Genomic DNA, 18,903 nt, shown 5'->3' with positions numbered 1-18,903 from the left:
CTTGTTGAATTTGTCTTTGCGTCTTTACATTTTACAAGTCCTTTCCCAGCTTTTTCCGCCAAAAGTGGGCCGTGTCGCTCTGTCATTACGGGACAATTACGAGCCTATAAGTGACCGTTGTGTGAAAGTGGATCAGCTGGTATCTGTCTGCTGGAAGTAAACACATGAACAAAAAGTGGCAGGTGCTTGTTAACACTGGCCTCTGTTGAACGTATAGCAGTTTTGTTGTTGTGCTCTTGATTATTGTGGGGGAGAGGAGTGGGGAGAATCACGGCACAGGCTCTCTTCCCTCTCTTTTCTCATTGTAATAGTGAGGCTACAAACACACACTTTCTATAATTGCAGGTCTGTCCCAGCCCCGACCAGGGTGTGTCCACAGGCATTAGACCGTGGACTTGTTTTGCACCTGACGAATGCTCAGGAATAAACGGTATATGTCAGGAGTCATTACTGTTATTTGTACTGTAGTTGTTGAACAGTGAATCTGTCAGTACACTGTAAACCTGCATTACATTCTTTGATTGTATTTACTACTTCTGTTTATGTTACTGAAAACCTTCAAGGCATTTTCTGAATATCACATGACCATATAATATCTCATCTGGAGCTAGTGTTGTATTTACATGCCCGCTGAATTGATTTAATTGTGCCTGCCCTTTCACGTGGAGGTACCGCTCGGAGTCTGGAGCCCTCAGATGCAGCCTGTGGGTGTTTGTCTGTGCTGTGTTTTCCTCGAAGGCCGTTCTGCGGTGACTACAGACAGCCATCTAGCTGCAGCTCGGCTCAGAGGAGCCAGAGGAGGATGGCACACTCTCCTCTCGTTTCCTTTCATCTCCTTTACAAGCCGCGGCTCAATAATGCCACACACTCAGTGCAGCCTTAAAAGGGTGCGAACACTCAGCGATTCAGTATCGAGTGCTGTGTTTGCACACTGCTCCAGCATCAGCAGCAGCGGCGCGGGGAGCACTGTATCTTTAAGCAGTAATCCCTCCATCGCAGCATTTGTGCCGACCATCTAATGGGCGGTTCAGTTTAATGTCCACAAGAGCCGCTGGGAGGTCCTGCTGCTCTCCGGAGCTGGAGCATCAGGCTGCAGCGGATCTTCAATAACAGCCTCACAAATTAAAGACGTTCTCATTATGCATTTGAAAAGAGGAGGCACACAGCGGCGACAAAGGGGATAACAATGTTGACATTCTCAACATGTTTCTAAGGCATCGCGGCTCAACCTCAACAGACCACGGCACATGCACATGACAGCCATCAGTATCGTTAATGTGTAATTACTGCATTATTACACATCATAACGTTATCTCGGAAATCTCCCTTTGATAAGATCCATCTCCAGACCTGCTCCTAACACAGAGCACATCCTCACAGCGCCACCACACGAGTCCGTACATATGTTACCAGTGCCCCCTATCCACAGGAAATCACTGTAGCATTCCTTTAAAACCTACAGTCAGTTTTAGGGCTAATTGGTGTTGACACTGGTATTTTCTACAGTCTCATTGTACACATTCTTTACTGGTATAGTTTGTAACTTATTTTTAACACTGTGATTAGAAGATGAAGCTACAGTTTTGTGCACAAACGTGATAGAGGGTTGCTCTGGGTGAGGAGGTGACGGACTGAGATTGTGCGGGCTTTGCAATGCACGTTACAAAGGTTAATGAACAGGCTGCTGCTGCTGCTGCTGCTCAGAGCAAGGAAGCAGTGTTGCAAACCTCATACTTTCTTGCAGAACAATATATGCACCAAAGCACAATGGACACAAAAAAAAGGAGAAGTTGTTTGCAAGACTAAAGCATTATGTTTTCAAAGACCTGCACGAGTTTAAAGTCATGGCACAAGAAAGCAGCGTTTCTCAGAGCAGCTGTCAGTCTTATCTGTCTGAAAGGTAAAAGACAGAGCTCCTATCAGCAGTGTCTTGAGCACGGGGGGGGGGGGGGGGGGGGGGTGGCCCTTTTGTAAACATAGCACTAGTTGGCACCCTGTGTTGAACACGGAAAGTGCGTGTTTCCAGGGCAATTGCCAGCACTCAGTGAACACGCCTGCAACAAGTTTGTAGTGCTTCTCTGTCAGCAGGTCATGGAACTCTCTATTAGCCCCGTCCATGAGGGGTACGCCGTTTGCAGGGGTTAAAAATACTGCGTTCTGAACCACCTCAGTGTGTTTTCAACAAGTTTTCACTGTGTGCACAACAAGCAGCACTAAGTTGAGGCAGCCTGTAGTTGTCTGAGTATTCGGGGTACACACACACACACACACGAGAGAGTGGGAGTGCAGCTCGCGTGGGGACTGTGTTTACATGCGTGCAAGAAAGTGTGAGGCTCCTACCGCTATGAGCGTGTTATTCCTCTGCTCCGCCGAGGCAGCTGAGTCCGGCTCCGGCTGCTTGCTCTGGGGCTGCTTGGTGCTCCCCGGGGCGGACTTCTTGGCCCTCTGCTCCAGACTGCGCTGGTACAGGCTGACCGTCTCCAGCCGCTCTCTCTCCAGCTGCTCGGCGTGCGCCTGCTGGTACCGTGTCTCGCAGGTGACGTGGTGTCTCCGGCAGCCCTCTATCCGCTGCCTCAGTCGCTCCACCACGGTGCTGTGCTTAGGGATCCCCACCGGCCCCGGGGCCACCACGCTGTTGTTCAGGCTGTTGTTGATGCAGATACTGCCGTTTGCTCCGGCAGCGGGGGAGGCAAAGTCCCCCATCTCTGCGCCCAGTGGCGGCTATTTTGGAAGAACTTTTCTCTCCTTCGCGCTCCCCAGCTTCCAGTCCTCCTCGAGCGGACAGTTCCTCTCCCGCTTTCACCCCCCTCCGAGTGTCCTGCCTGTCCCCGTGTGTCGTCCTCCTTTCCTCCCGAGTAAAAAAAAAAAAAAAGGTCCCAGGCAAGCCGGACACTGGGGGGAAGCGCAAGCCCGGAGACGCGAGCAACAACCGCGGGGTTTAAAGGGGCTGAGAGCGGTACAGCCCGTGCGTAAAAACAGACCTGGCCTCTGCTAATTTCAAATAAACCGCCCCAAAAAACAACAACACGGAGCCAGGGTTTGAACCCCCCCAGCAGCTCCGAAGTGAATCCGACAATGACCCGATGCCACGCCGCGAACTCCGCCACCAAAAAACAACAATAACGCAAAGTGAGCGCAAAGAGGCAGCGAGCGCGGCCAGAGACACACGAGCACTCAGCGGTCAGAGGCGCGAGCCCTGTCCCGCTGAGGAGCAGCAACAGTCCCCCCTTGGCTCCACGGCGATGTCCTCTGAGAAAAAGTTTTGCAGCTTGAACCGAACGGGCTCCGGAGTTTCCCAGTGAACTTGCATTTCATATGGTTTTGGTTTGAAAGAAATCCCGGGGAAGATGTTTGCTTGAGTTGAGAGAGAGTGTGGAGCACGCAGGCGCCCTCGGTAGTCCGGCCGAGGCAACAGTGCAGACGCGGGCGCTTGAACGCGGATAGGGGAAGCGGTGGCGGAAGTCTGTAGTCAGTGCTGCCGCCTGCCACCATCACAATAATCAGGTCCGCTCCTCCACCATGCCAGCGGAGTGATATCAGGACAGGAGTTGAGTAAAAACCAGCTCGGGGCTGTGAGGAGCCCGCTGCGGACACCTGCAAAACCCGGAGCGGAGCCGGGGCCCAGCGCGTAATCCCGTAATCAGGCAATTTACTCGAGGAAATTAAGCCATTAGTTAAATGAATCCTATCCTGCCATTACTGTTAAAACATGCGCTTTGGGTTTTAAAATGAGGCTCAGTATTTACCGCGGAGGAGCTCTCACACGGCCTCATTTATTATCACCGCCGCTGTTGTATGGCAAATGAAAAATGAAAAATAGAAATAAAATACCGCGAATTGAATTGTGCATAGCCCCAAAGAGCGCTGCTTTATTGGGCATTGTTAATAGGCTACATAAAGGCACAGCGCCTATTAGCCACTACGTCACAATGGTTTCAGAGTTGCCAAACAAGAACTGTAGCTGTAGGCTATAAAATGTAAAATTAATACTTTCCAATTCCTACACATGAGCTGTGCTGACAAAAAACGCACATTTATTCCAGTATGGAGACACCATTTATTCAAACACAACATAAGTTTGATGAAAAATGACATTAAAGGCACACTGTGGAACATTTTGGACTATATTGTTGTGGCAAAACAAAACATGCTCCCAATGACCAGCTCGAACACAGAAAATGCTGTTACTGCGGTGTGTAGTAAAAGAATGGATTTGGATGTGAAACTAACCTGTTTAAATCTCAAATTCTACTGCCTTTAGTCACATCTCCATGGAGACGAGCTGGAGACGTACCCACTCCCAGTAAAGTTCACAGCCACATCTTAGGCGGGTTGAGCCTCATAGATGTTTGTTTGTACAATTCTGAGGTATTTTTCAATGATGAAAATAACGGTCATAATATAAATGCTTGTATTTCAATTTTATTTATTGGGTAAAATTCTACACGGTGTGGCTTTAAGCAACAGGCTCAGCCATGTTTTAATGTGATTACTCATCAGAATAGTGTTTGAGAACAGATTCACAAACAAGGATTTGAGTACAATCGTGGAACATAGAACATAGAACCTGTAATATTACATTATTCAAATAAGACCATTTGAGGTGTGTTCTTATATGTCTAGACTCTTATTACTTTCTTTTTTTTCAACCCCTTAACCACCGCCTTAACCAAGCACATTTTCTTCAGTTTTACCCAAGAGTTTACAGCCTATAGGCCAGTGTAAAGCCTCATTTGAAAGCCAAGACCTTCAAAACTCATCTAAGCTTCTTTCTTGTTTGTGTTATCACGTTGTAGTCATTTTATTGCGTTTTTCTTTTCTTTTTTCATTGCTTTTTTTGTAGCGTTTTGGCCGCATTTCGTTCTTTCTTTCTGTGATCAAGCCACAAACCTTGTCACCAAAACACCACCAAACAGGATGAAAATGTGACGATCATAACGAGGAAGAAGCTTACATCAGTTTTGTAGGTCTTAGCTTTGAAATGAGGCACTGGCCAATAGGCTGTGAGCTGCAGTCGAGAAGCTTTTAGATTTGGGTAAAGCTGCACTGGAGAAAATGCGCTTGGTTAAAGTGACAGTCTGTACGTTTCCTCCCCTCTTTAACCAGAAAGCCCTTCTTAGTTTGCAAAATGAGAACAGGAACAGAATTTTCAAAAGTTAAGCTCCTCCCCCTTCATCCTGATTGGACTTAGGCTGATAGGCTGGTTCACAGGAAAAGCTCGTCTCATTGGTCAACGTGGGAGGATACTAGACTTTACAACAACAACAACAACAACAAAAAATTACTTACTTTACATCAAAATGCAAGACCAGGTGGTTGATTTTGCACATTTTATGACTTTTGTAAAACATGTAGACTTCCAGACTATCACTTTAAGGCTGAGGTTAAGGAAAGCCTATTTAAATAATTAGGCCACCGTTTTTCCATTCTGAGATCTGTTCTTACCTGAGCTTAGACGAGTTTATACGGACCTGTCTGGCCTTTGTGCCCGTGGAATGAGCGCGGTAGGAATACATTGGGAGAGGCCAAATGCTAACAACATCTTTGGTCGTTTTGCGTGACTGAGGGCACACACAAAGACCAGAAGTTTCTTAGTCAAGTTTTAAAATCGTCTTTAAACAAAACTCTGTGGCTAGAACAATAAAGGAGAAAATGTGAGGGAAAAATAGGCCCATATGAAGTTTTCCGTAGCAAAAAAGTATATTTAATTTGGCTGGTACTGGTACTAATGTAAACGTGTGCACACTCACGACTCTTAAGCTCTCGACACATCTGACAGGACGGTCCCGTAGAAACCCCTCACAGTGGCAAATTTTCTCCAACTTCTGCCATTTGTGCTTTCGCTCGACCCGAGGCCAAGGATTTTCTTTCTCTATGGTTTTTTTGTACCCGTAGAAGGATGTGGTGTGGCTCTATTTTGGTATTTTGGGTTGTGGAGGTGCCTTTACTCGTCCCGGGCAAAATATTAGCTCACATAACCTCAGTTGTGGGTCAAAAACCACGCTGTTTTCTGTCAGTTGCTGCTGGATATAACATATAAAAATAAATGAAAAAGAATAAAAGATTAACTTATTTGTAAAAAAGAAAAAAAAAGATGACAGTTTGCCGATGATGGATACAGGTCTTAAAGTTGTCCAGTAGTTACCGATGCTTCGGCGATATTGTCAGACGTTACTTTCATCAGCTCGCCTGTACTATGATGAATGGTTAAGAATAGCCTCTCTTGTCATGTACATTGTCATTTTCGACAGTAAAACTTTCTCTTCCCCGTCTTTGGTTTAGCTCCTTCTCTTGTTTGCTGTTGTGGGGAAGCTAACACAGCTCTGAATGGGGACTTAAGGGATTTGGCATTGGAGCTGTCAGTTCTTGAAGGTATAACTCAGTTGCTTTAAGCTCAGAGCTGTCAGGTGAAAACCGTAACAATAGGACCGAGTCTGACAGGTGAGGGAGAGCTAAACAATACGAGAAAACTTTGCTTGTTTAATACACGTCGATGTGTATTCAAATGGGGAAAAAAATATTATTGGTAAAAAATATCAGGGATTTATTATAATTTCACACAAACCATCTGCACCATCACGGATTCATGTTTTGTGTGTGTTTTATAGTGGAGTCTAACCAACAACTAGACGCCCTTACATCACTTTTCATTCTTGGCAACTTCTTGAGTGTTATAATAAATACAGCCTTTCATAACTCAACATTGACACTCATTTGTCGCCATGCTGTGACATCATCTGCAAAGCCGCTATAGCCTTCAGGTGAGGTACACTGCCCACTGTTGGATTTATATTATAGACTTTATCGTTGGGAAATCTGTCAGGAGCAGCAGGCCAATCTCCTGATCTTGGTCAGGATGTAAAGAGTTAATCGATTTTGCGTGTTTTGGGTTGACCGGGGAAACCAAACAGGCCGAAGGAAACCCACCTAGTGCATGAGAGTTGAACCTTCTTGCTGTGAAGTGAGAGCAATAACAAACTATTCAGCGACCATGACTCAGATTGACAACCATTTGCTCCCATATTTATTCACTGAGAGCAATTCTCCATTCTAAGAGGAGCAGGAGGGTGATTCTCTGTCATCTTCCACTAGTTTTTCTAATCCCTTTAGTTACCTATGTATTACTTGTGGAAACCTTTGCTCGTTTTATTGAGAGAGGAGCCACACTCCGCAGTGAACGTGTTTCCTGTAGAGCCACCTTATCCAATGGGCTAACAGGGGCTGGAGCCCAGGGGCCCACCAATCAAGGGCCTGTCAGAATTAAGGGGAACATTTTTCATGTTAATCACTTCACTCTGCGGCATGACCAAGTATGCGATGATTGTGCTAAGCTCCTATGTGTGCACCTGGAGTAGGCCCGCGCTACCTGGCCCAGAGGGATACATGTAGGAGAAGGGTTAGGGTAATAGGTTAGGGTAAGGGTTTGTGCTGAGGGGGGTTTGGGGCCTACAATTCTGTTTAAGCCCCAGGGCCTATGAGTACATTAAGGTGGGCCTGGTTACCTGCCGTCCCTCTGAGCACAGGGTTAGGGTTGTGATTAGGGTTAGGAACGGTAAATGTGATGTAAGTTGTGTTTCACTCACACAGATCTTACACGTAGTTTTAGAAACTAGAAGGTCTTGGCTTTCAAATGAGGTATCACAATGGCATATAGGCTGTAAGGTCTAAAGTCAATACGCTTTGGGATTTGGAAAGGCATAATTGGTAACCCTTTTTTTGGAGGAGAGACACGCACATCCACAGTTCTAAACCAGTGTGCTGGAACAATACAGTGGAAAAGTGGAAAGGATATCCGTACAACTGTAAATGCTCACCAGTTTTTAATGTTCACACCGGCAGAGTGACGTTTCGGGATCTTAGCCCTTCATCAGACTTCTCGTATCTAAGTCTGATGAAGTAGCTTGGCCTTAGCCATCCGTAAACTCCGGTCAATTATCATTTCCCTACATGTACGTCTGGGTCTGATCTCAGTGGCCGCGTTACATCGGTTGAATTTCAACCAACCATTCAGCGAGCGGGGGAGGCGGGACTTGTAGGTGACGTCAAGCATTTGCGGCGATTTGCGGGTTGTAGTTTGGCAATGGCGGCGGATACGAAAGTAATGTAAGCTCTTCAATCCGTCCTGGCTCGGCTCCCAAATATCCAGAAATTAAAACTGAAGCCTTGAAATGTGCAAGGAATGATCCCAAGAGTTATGATAGAGTTATGATAGAGCTGCTTCACTCACTCGGGCGCATTACAACGCTAGCGAAAATCAGATCCAGTCGTTTCAAAGGACACCCCCCCCCACCTGATAACGAAGCTCAATTGTGAAGGTCCACACCCTTGTACGAAACGCAATGAGTGAGAGGGTCTGGTAAAACCAGGCTACTGATGAAGGACTAAGACCCCGAAACGTCACTCTGCCGGTGTGAACAATAAAAACTAGTGAGGAGATCCGCATTTACAGTTGTGCGGATCTCCTTTCCACTTTTCCACATAATTGCTAACCCTAACTCTAAAGGCTCATACTTCACAAGATGCAAGAACTTCTTGTTCTTGTACCCTTAGCTGCAGAACAAAGGAAGTCACTTTTGCCTTGTAGCCATGGAACTGTCGTCAGTTACAAAACGTTTCCATGGCGATAAGGCAAAAGAGACTTCATTTTGTTCTGCAGCTCAGGGTGCAAGAACAAGAAGTTCTTGCGTCTTGTGAAGCATGAATGAGCCTTAACTCTAACGCTAAACCTAACCCTAAGATGGCAGGTAACAGGTTAAATGTGGCTCATGTGTTCTCTTTCCGTAACAAGGGTAATACTGCAGGACAATGTTAGACACTGTTTACCTATGCATTATTTTATATTGTACATTTCGTTTTCGTTATTCATTCCATAATTTCATGTTAGAATTTCGATTTCAATGTTTAAAAATGTTACTTTTCCTAAAACCTACAAACCATTCCAGGAACTTCGCAGTACACAGAGCAGCTCAACATGTGTCTCTGTGACCGTGAAGATGACGTCAGTGCTTACATAATCATGACAAGCGATTACATGCGAGTTACACTTCTAAAAAACAAAAACTATTATTTACAATAACAGCTTCTAACTTGTAAGACAGTAGTAATCACTCGGTTTGTGTCAATTCAAAACAAACACTCCTATTAGGTGCGTGTTGTGGGACTGTTGCTGGTGATCTGCCGCTGCCCAGTCTGGCTCAGCGCTTCAGGAATGACAGGAATGTTGTTTTACGCACCTTCACACAGTCACACTCCGGCCGAACACGCACACGGACACAAACACGCACAAAAAAGACACAAGACACACGTGTTTTCTCACTTTTTCCGATATTTGCGGTCTTTCCTGTTCTCGTCTGCATACGTGATTGATAGATGTGTTGTGATGTGTCCAGGACAGCTCTTTTATTTCATTTGAGAAGACATTTTTTTGCCCCTTTTTACTTAAAGGGACTATACAGAGTTTAAAAATGTTAAAATTAAGTATTTTCATCCCCCTACTGCCTCTAAAATCCTGCACTGTCACTCAAAAAGGTGTTAATTCGTGTCCGAAGTGCCGTCATGCACGAGCTTAAACATAGAAGGTGCAGTTACACGTATGACCTGAGGTGGCAGTAGTGAGTATGAAATGGCTAACTTGCATCTAGCCCCTTTAAACTTAAAAATGTGCTCACATTTTCATACTAAAATGATTTGTATTTAGAAAACAGGGAGGTTCAAGTGATTCTCTCCCGATTTTGGAGCCTTTAAACGCCTGAACTCATCCTCTGCTGGGACAGAAGAAAGTGGAGCAGCCTCTTAAATAATGTTGAAAACAATAGTTGCCGATAGAGAGATGCAGGAATGAAAACAAAAACTCCGGTTGCATTTTTAATGATGCAATGAAAAAGTAAAAGCTCAAAAGTTGATTTAGTATTTCAATAGATTCAATAGATTTCAAGTATCCTCCGTAGCACAGCTCTGTGACACAGACTTATTGTTTAAAGGTGCATTATGCAACTTTTTATGAGGAAAAAAAGTTGATATTTGTGCGTATTTTAGTATTAGTATTTTTTGTAGAGACCCAGTTGGTGCATTAGTGGTCAGCATGGCGCCTTTACTTTCCATCACGGTGGCCTTCAACGCTCCAGGATCAACTGTTTCATAGGTTTTCTGGTGAGCGGGTCCGTCAGCCGAGAAAACCTTCCAAACAACTGATCCTGGAGCGTCCTAGAGACCACGGTGATGGAAAGTAAAGACACCATGCTGACTATTAATGCACCCATTGGGTCACTACAAGGTAAAATGCACACAAATATCAACTTTTTTTCCAGATTAAAAGTTGCATAATGCACCTTTAAGTCAAAAAGCAGGTTTTCCACCATAAAAGGCTGCCGTGAGCTGAATCTGAGTCAGTTTTTTATGTTCTTCAGGGTTCTACTAATGGCTACAGATGGTTTTTAATTACTATTACTAAGATTGCTCCTCAAAACTACTATCACATGCATAGGGTGAGTCTTTTGGTTAGGTACTTCCAGGATCTAGGGTCAAGATTTGGAAAAGCGACCATCATGTTAGAGTGACAACATTATAAGATTAAAATAGATTTAAAAACAGTAGCCGACAAAACAAGCCTTCTTTAACTGAGACTTTGACCAGGAGTGTTTAGGGAGTGGCCCGCCTGGAATCTGAGTGGTCCTGTAGCTTAGATTATGTTTGCGAGAAAAAACTGCATTGATCCAGTATTATTTGTATGTTCCTCTGGAGACACACGCGAATTGTTACAGGTGCACTAAGCAACTTTTTATGTAGAAAAAAAAAGTTGCACGTATATAACCCCCCACAGAGAAACTACAAAACAATTGATCCTGGAGAGTTGTAGAGACCACTGTGAAGGAAAGTAAAGGCGCCATGGTACCACTCATACAGCCGCTGGGTCACAACAAGATTTGCACAAATATCAACTTTTTTTTTCCACATAAAAAGTTGCATAGTGCACCTTTAAAGCAGTACTTGTTAACCTTAATAAATCATTTTCGTAGTCCCTCTGGGTCTTTCATCTCCCCCTGGTGTGAAAACCACAACTGCAACTTTCCTGCCTACGGGTCGGAGCCCCCAATACACACTAATGGGTGGCACGGTAGTACAGAGGTTAGCGCTCATGCCTCACAGCTAGAAGGTCCGGGTTCGACTCCCACCAGTGACGGGGCCTTTCTGTGTGGAGTTTGCATGTTCTCCCCGTGTCTGTGTAGGTTTCCCCTATCACTAATAACATGTACAATAGTTGAATCCTCCAGCCAGGTGTTTCTGACCACCAGCCTGGCTCCACATCATGGAGATGGTTCCCCGAGCGCCGGCCCACGCTGGCAGCTCACTGCTCCTACAGCTCGCCCCAGAGGCATTGAGGATGGAGGCAGAGGATGAATTTCCCTACGGGGATTAAAAAAGTATACCTTAACCTTAACCATAACCTTAATGGAATCACAAAGAAGAAGCTAACGGGCAACGCTAGCTGCGGGCTAGTGCCACATAAACAGTATTTACAGCCAAGTTTGAGTGAAAAAAACTATCTCCATTGTGTAATTGGATGTACAATATCCCTCTCTCCCTTTGTCTTTCTGTCAGCGTAGTATTTACACTCACGGACAATTAATGAGTAAAAAAACGCAACATGCTACGACACCTGCAGTAGCGCTTATGGCCTCTAGGGGCATGAGTTACTTAGTACTGCTCTCTACTCCATCAAAACAAACATCGCTAGTATCTTCGTCTCTGTGGATGTAACATTCTGAAGAACTTTAGTGCTTTGGCACATACGCACAAATCTTTTATTGTACTCTGAAAACCAGGTGTTATTACAGCCAAAGAAATTGTCTGTAGATCTGATAATTAAAATGCTCTATGATGATTTATGAGAATGACCATGGTTGAGATTGCGATTAAACTTCTATTAATTACCCGGCCCTGTAGATTAGAGTATTTGCAATTATATATGACTTTAGGAAATGTATCAAAAGCCGCTAATGTTTGTCACAATGAAGCAAACGCAGAAGAATTCAGTGTTGCCTCATGACGAAAGCAGCATTTTTCTGTCATGCCGGTTCAGTTGCTCTGTGGGAGGACAGGAAAGAGTTCACAGAAAGGGAACACACTCCTCGAGCTTATTGTGAAGATTTAAAAACTCAAACTATGATCACCCTACGTCACCTCATGAAGCAGAGATCATGATTCAAACCAAACAAGCGACAAACCTAATTCGGACAAACCTACTCCCACATCGACACCACACATTTCCTTAGCTTCCTCTAAACTCACCACACGGACGTCCTCTAACACAACCAGAGACATAAACAAATCACAAAGACGGCTTGGTTAAAGTGAAGCATTTTCTTTATATTATGTGGAGTATTGTTCATAAACAAAGCATGTCGCCACAGAAGTGATTTGTTCTTGTCAACAGCAAAGAGTGAGCAACGCTGTCAATCATCCATTAAAACAACTTACAAGTTTAAATAAAGTGTTTTCAGCACAGTATCGAAAAAAGGCACTGACTGTCATGGGTTGCTCTGGTTTTCTCCATCAACAGGTCAAAACCTTCAGCTAAGTCTCTCGCACGAGGCAAAACGTATGTGGACAATAAAGTCTGCAAAGAAATAAATGCAACACATTTCCTGGAAAGCTTGATTTCTCGTCCATCTTCTGTTGAGTTTGTTCTTCTCAATAATGTTGTGAAGACTGAGAAACATCTTTATCTTAACCTCTTTAACCTTTAGCCTTAACCGAGTGCTTTTTCTCCTGTTCGGCTTTATCCAAATCTTAAAGCTTCTCACTTGGAAAGTTTGCAGCCTATAAAAACGGCATAGCGTCATAAAAGGGGGCGTGGCCTCGCCCCGGGGGGAAAATAGAATCTTTTGGGAAACACAAATTTTGACTCTTTTTAGACAATTGAAGAACAATCGACAGTGAAGTGTCATTAGACCCTCTTTAGCGAAGACAGACTCTAGGCTGAACAACCAGCCAGACTTTGGCCTAAAACCATGTATCGTGGCATGAAGAAAGGTGCTGCTGCCACTGCTCCTGACTGACAGGTTGACACAGCGGCATTGAACGATGGGTCAAATGCATGATTTTGGTTTTAGAAGTTACGCATTAATTATACAAAGCAGTAAGACGTAGACCACAAGCCTCCTCTCTTAAATTACCCAGTAGACTTTGGATTTCCATGTCTTCCAGAAACACCCTCCCCTTAACTGACCCTACGCCAGGCTTACGTACACGGGACAGGATAACTCTGACGGGTCTCTCTGCGGAGTGGTTGCCCAAATGTTGCACAAGACCCTTCTGAATATTTAATGGTTTCCGTGGTGCCTCCGACAGCGTGATAAAGTCAGAAACATGGTAGTAATGTCTTGATGATGTGGAGGAGGTGAAGAGGGCTGGACCGGGACAGACACAGAGGGATGAGTGAGAGAGAGAGAGAGAAGAAATACTTGCATCATGGTGCACCTATTGAACAAGTAAATAAAACACAACAAATGAACAATTCCCCTGTATATCAAAGGCTTTATAAGGTTACTTAGTGGATATAAAAATGCACATTTTCCAGATAAAACACTCAGATTTATCTGGAACATTACAAACCAAAAGTAAGAAAAGGATTTTGTTACTTAAAATATCCGTGCTATGGTCAATAATTAGCACATAGCTGATTAGTCTCTGTTGTGCCCTGAAGCTCTTAACATTACTCATTTTTTACAAAATCACGATGGCAAAAATGAGCAGGCCATTTTCTTCCAGAACCCTGCGGTGAGGGGGGATTAGTGAGCTCCATTAGCACTAAACGCACAAAACACACTTTTACCTGAAGTTGAATGCACTGCATATCATTGAGCACAATCGCCAAAGAACCTGAGGTAAAATGTAAGGCTCAAGGGCCGATCTCACCGGAGAGAGTTGCGGAGACTTACCCCGACCGATTGCGCACAAACAAAGGGCTTATCTCCCCGCCTGGAGACTAGTTGGAGACTAGAGTCAGTGCTTGTCACAGAGATGTCTCTGATACGTCACCTGGAGATAAGGCGAGTCTCCAGGTAGTTTCAGTGAAAATGAACTGGTTCGATTTCAGCAGCTGTGGCGATGTTGCAAACATTATTTGTTGTCCTTTACCTGTGAGACATATCTGTGATGTCCCTGCAATGTCTCCGAGACCTGTCGGATACCAAGGAGATCTCAAAGAGTCGTTACAACAAATAGACGACAAATAGAAAGTATTCACGAAACAACTGCTTGAGATTGCGTAGACCTCTCGGAGATCATGCGGAGACCACATGGAGACTTTTTTCAAGCCTCCAATCTGTCTCTGCTGAAATCTAACATGTTTGTTTTCACCAAGACTACCTGGAGACTCGCCTTATCTCCAGAGGACGTCTCGGAGACATCTCTATGACCAGCAGCGGCTCAAATCTATAGTCTCCAGGCCGGTGAGAGAGGCCCTTAAGCAACACACTGTAGCAGTGAATCTTAAACCAGGCCTAGATCAAGATCAAGTTAAGACTAAAGCACATCTAAATTAGTTTGTTACTGTTTCATGATGCAGCAAAATCCAGGAAATATAGATCAGAGAAGAAGAAACAACTAAATTAAACAGGATTCAAAACTGTGTGAATGAGACGAAATACAGCCCAAGGTATTATTTTGAGAATGAAATTTTAACATGGTTAAAAGCTCAAGCTTGCCTTAAAGCAGTACTAAGCAACCATAGAAAAGCTTTGTTAATTTTGCCCAATATGCCTCCTTTGAGGATCAAAACCACGTTTAAAGGTGTCAATGCGTAAAAACTGTGTTTATTCTGGGCTGTATCCAACTATGCATATTAATTAAGGTTTGTAGGCATCAAGGTAGACTTACCGATGTATGAAACCACTACATGCTTATTTTTCACACTGAGGACAATGAGAAAAGTGTGATCGCTTCATGTATATTTTCTATGAGTGACTTTCCATATTGCACTTTTAACATAACATTTATTTATGGTACTGTTAATGCATGTTTGGAATGTCCAGGTACCAAAGCACATGTTTTTCAAGTTACAAGAGTAAAACTTTCACTGTTTGTCAATAACAAAGGAATACTTGTCTCTATATCGTGACGACTGCAGATCTCGCTTCATTTTGATGTCTCTTCATGTTCCTCCCGGGCTCTTGGGAAATGCATCGAAAGGTTTTTTAAAATATACATATCCATCACAAATCTGGGATACAACTCTCAAAGCTTTACACTTGAGTAAAGGACTTTTTGGGAAATTATAACTGTATCAACATCGACACCCGTCTTCATGAATCTATTGCTTCATGCAGACATTAATAGTCTCCTGTTTACAGCTTTCATATGATGCTTGAGTCTGAAGACCTGACAAAGTAGTCACTCGGTCTGTAAAAACAGGAATTAGACTCACATTGTTTTGAGTGTAATAAGTGTTTTCAAAAAATAAAAGCATAGGGGACAATTACTTTACGGTTAATAATATACTCTTAAAAAGGCTAAGTTGTTTATATCTGCGGTGGGAAAAAACAACACACGTCCAACAGTCGGAGGTTTCTAAAATGTGCAAATGCTATTGTAGAAAACCTTATTTTGCAGTTATTTGTCATGTCCTTAAAGCACAATTGTATTAAAATTATACTTAACGAAGCCTAGGCGTGAATTCAACATGGAAGACTAATTTCAGCGTCACCTGCCTCCAGCCAATGATCGCATCTGCGAGGGTCACACCTCCATCTCGGCCTATCAGTGCAGAGCCACACTTTCAGGGTCATGGCTCGTCTGCTTCCCAGCTGTGCTGCGCCCCACCTCCACCCCGTCACCGCCTCTTCTATCCACGGCTTCGCCCTGCTCCATCCTTCAACCAGAACCACCTTAACCAATGGGCTAGCAGGGGCTGGAGCCCAGGGGCCTACCATAGCCTATTAGAATTAAGAAAAAAAAAGGTGATTCGTTGATTTTCATGTTAATCATTTCACTTTGCGGCATGCCTAGCTGTACTAACTACGTGTGTACCTAGAGTAGGCCCGCCCTACGTGGCACAGAGGGACACATAGGAGGGTTAGGGTTTTTGTGGGATGTAGGGTTTTTATTTTATTTATTTATTTATTTATTTGATAGGGACATGTGTGAACAATAAACATGTACCACACTACAACATTTATAGCCAAGGCTAATTTGGAATGTCCGTCCCTAGAAGGGCTTTTCAAATTCACACAGAAAGTACAAAAAATACATTTACAGTAACATTAATTAATTAATTCTGACATTACACAAAGGAAGTGCATTGAGTGCAGACTAAAAATGATTGCATACTTGATCTCTTTTTAAAATACGTTTTAGTTCATTTTTAAAAGCCCCCAGATCTAAGTCCTGTTTCAGCTCAGGAGGCAAAGAGTTCCAAAGTTTAGCACCCTGGACAGTAAAAGCTGACTGTCCAAAGGTCTTTTTTCTAACGGGTAATTTCACATTTCCATTAGCAGCTCCTCGTGTGATGGAGCCCACTGATCGAAGTGGAACTATGAGCCGTGCGAGAACATCAGGGGCTTGGCTGTGCAGACATTTGTACATTGGGTTAGGGTTATAGGTTAGCATTAGGGTTAGGGTTTGCGCTGAGGGAGTGTGGGGGACTACAATTCTATTTAAGCCCTGGGGCCTATGCACCTTCACCCACTTTTGACTCTTTTTGCTTTGTCTCTGCACTTCCGTTGTACAGACACTTCCGGTGGAGCGCGAAGCCCGTTCATTTAAACGGAGAACGAGGGAAAATATTCTCCGCTCAAATCTGATGTTTAGTCGATTGATTTGTGTAAAATGGCCAATGTTCATTTGCACCAACAAGTCGACACTGCACCGTTTCTCTGCTCGGCCTGAAAACGGCTTTGTTTTCGTGTCGTAACTGATTTCGTGTGGACTTCTCCAGTCCCATGGTAACCGATAGGAGAAAAGGGGCGGGCACAATTCATGGCGGCGCCCACGCGAACTTCCGGAATAAGGTGAATAGGTACATTAAGGTGGGCCTGCAAGACATCCCTAAACCAAGACATCCCTAACACTAACCTACCCATCCAAACTAACGATAATCCATGTATCAATGTCTTTGCTGGGGTCTGTTCGCCAAAAAACAAGTTGTTACAGGATTTCACTGAGCATTTTGATCTGGAGTTGCTGCAGTTGGTCAGGTCTAGGTTCAGCAACACTATGTAGACAAAGAATGAGATCATCCTGAATGACCAGGTTTTGTCCATCAATTGATTTCTTCTTCCCTGATGGCACGGGCATATTCCAAGCTGACAATGACAGGACTCATCGGGCTCACATTGCGAAAGAGTGTTCCATGAGCATGAGACATCATTTTCACACTTACAGTAAATGCTGGAGATGGCTTTTCGCAGTGGTCACACTCTCCCATCATCAATACAAGATCTCGGTCACAACTGAATGCAGCAGCAACGCCGGTCGTTAAAGTTATTCATGCATGTTAATTTATTGTTTGTTAAGAGGAAAACAATGTAATTGAAGAAGAGCTGAAGGTGCGACACTCTGTGATTGAGGGGGTGGACTGTTAATGACAGTAAAAAAGCAGAGAAATATCATCCACACACACACGTACATTCACAAACACGTGTCGCGATCACAAAGGATGCTGGGTAATTATGCTAATGTGGTAACAATTAGATGCATATGCCCTATCTCATTAAAGAACAACAACAACCCATTTCCTTTTGAAATATGGAAATGACACAACACCAAAACTGAGAAAGACTAGACACCGTAATAACTCGGATATGATCAATCACGGAAGTAAATATAAATGCAATGATGCTAGGTTCATTTAGGTTTTCGTCTTTGGAGCTGCATGTTTAATTGCGAATGTAATCACAGTTTCAATGGTCTGATATAGCACAGTCAAAGGCACCGACAGATATAGCATGTAGTTTAGCGCAGTAGACGTTGGCCCCCCTCCAACCCGGCAGAATACAAACACCATGTTGGCGCCTTTATTTACATGCAAGATTGATACAGGGATGGACTCATGGAAACACTGGGGATTACACAGCTGCCATCAAAACAACACCGGGATGTCCCAAACATGGAAAGCAAACACACTCAGAGGAAAACAGCAATAAAGTCTGAAGAGCGCACTGCCCACAGTCAAAGAGTTCAGCCGGGTTTTGTTGCCGGTAAATCATTTAAAACGTGACAGATTCAACTATCCTTTCACCAGATCATGATTGAAAAAAAAATACATAAAAAAGGGGAACAGGATACCGCTAAATGATATCAGTGTGGTATTTCTTTTTTAGGGACTACTGGTACGGAAAAAAAGTCTTTCCCCATATTCATACTCACCATTGATAGATTATTGTTGATTCAGCGTTTTATACTTTAATGCTTTCATCTTTTTAATTACTACTTAGTTAAATGGGATCATGCCCCCAGTAGCAATCATAGTTTTACACCTGAAACTCAAAAAAAAAAAAAAAAAAGGAAATCTAGGTAAATATTTTGACTTCTTTAGGGCTCGGTACCAGTACTTTAACAATACTTGATTTTAGATACTGATACCTGAACGCTTCTTTTTCCGATACCTATACTAAAATATTTGTCATCTAGAACCAGAAAACGGAACAATAATGTGTGGGGAAAAATAAGCAAAAATAGGGAATAAATTTGAAATAAACTGGGTAAAAAACATGGGGGAAAGAATGGTTTAAATAAAGGGAATATGGGGTTAACATTAGGGAGAAAAATTGGAAAAACATATATGAAAAATGGCAAAATGGGGGGGGGGGAATCCTTTATTTGAGCTGAAACACCAAGTCACTTCCTGTAAGATGAAAGCATTAAAGTATAAAACGTTGAATTAACAATAATCTATCCATGGTG

General features: G+C 43.5%; 1 protein-coding gene across 1 annotated transcript in view; it reads right to left on the bottom strand.

Moving 5' to 3' along the window:
• Positions 1-3,558, bottom strand: part of maml3 (mastermind-like transcriptional coactivator 3) — a 174,978-nt gene extending 171,420 nt beyond the window's left edge. The window contains exon 1 of the mRNA XM_079553297.1: positions 2,341-3,558. Coding sequence (XP_079409423.1) covers positions 2,341-2,703 — 363 coding nt within the window. The 5' untranslated portion in view covers positions 2,704-3,558. The remainder of the gene's footprint in view (positions 1-2,340) is intronic.
• Positions 3,559-18,903: the final 15,345 nt, after the last annotated feature.

Source organism: Gobius niger (assembly GCF_951799975.1).
Source record: "Gobius niger genome assembly, chromosome: 3".
In the NCBI taxonomy this organism is placed as follows: domain Eukaryota; kingdom Metazoa; phylum Chordata; class Actinopteri; order Gobiiformes; family Gobiidae; genus Gobius; species Gobius niger.
This window is presented reverse-complemented; position numbering and strand designations above follow the sequence as displayed.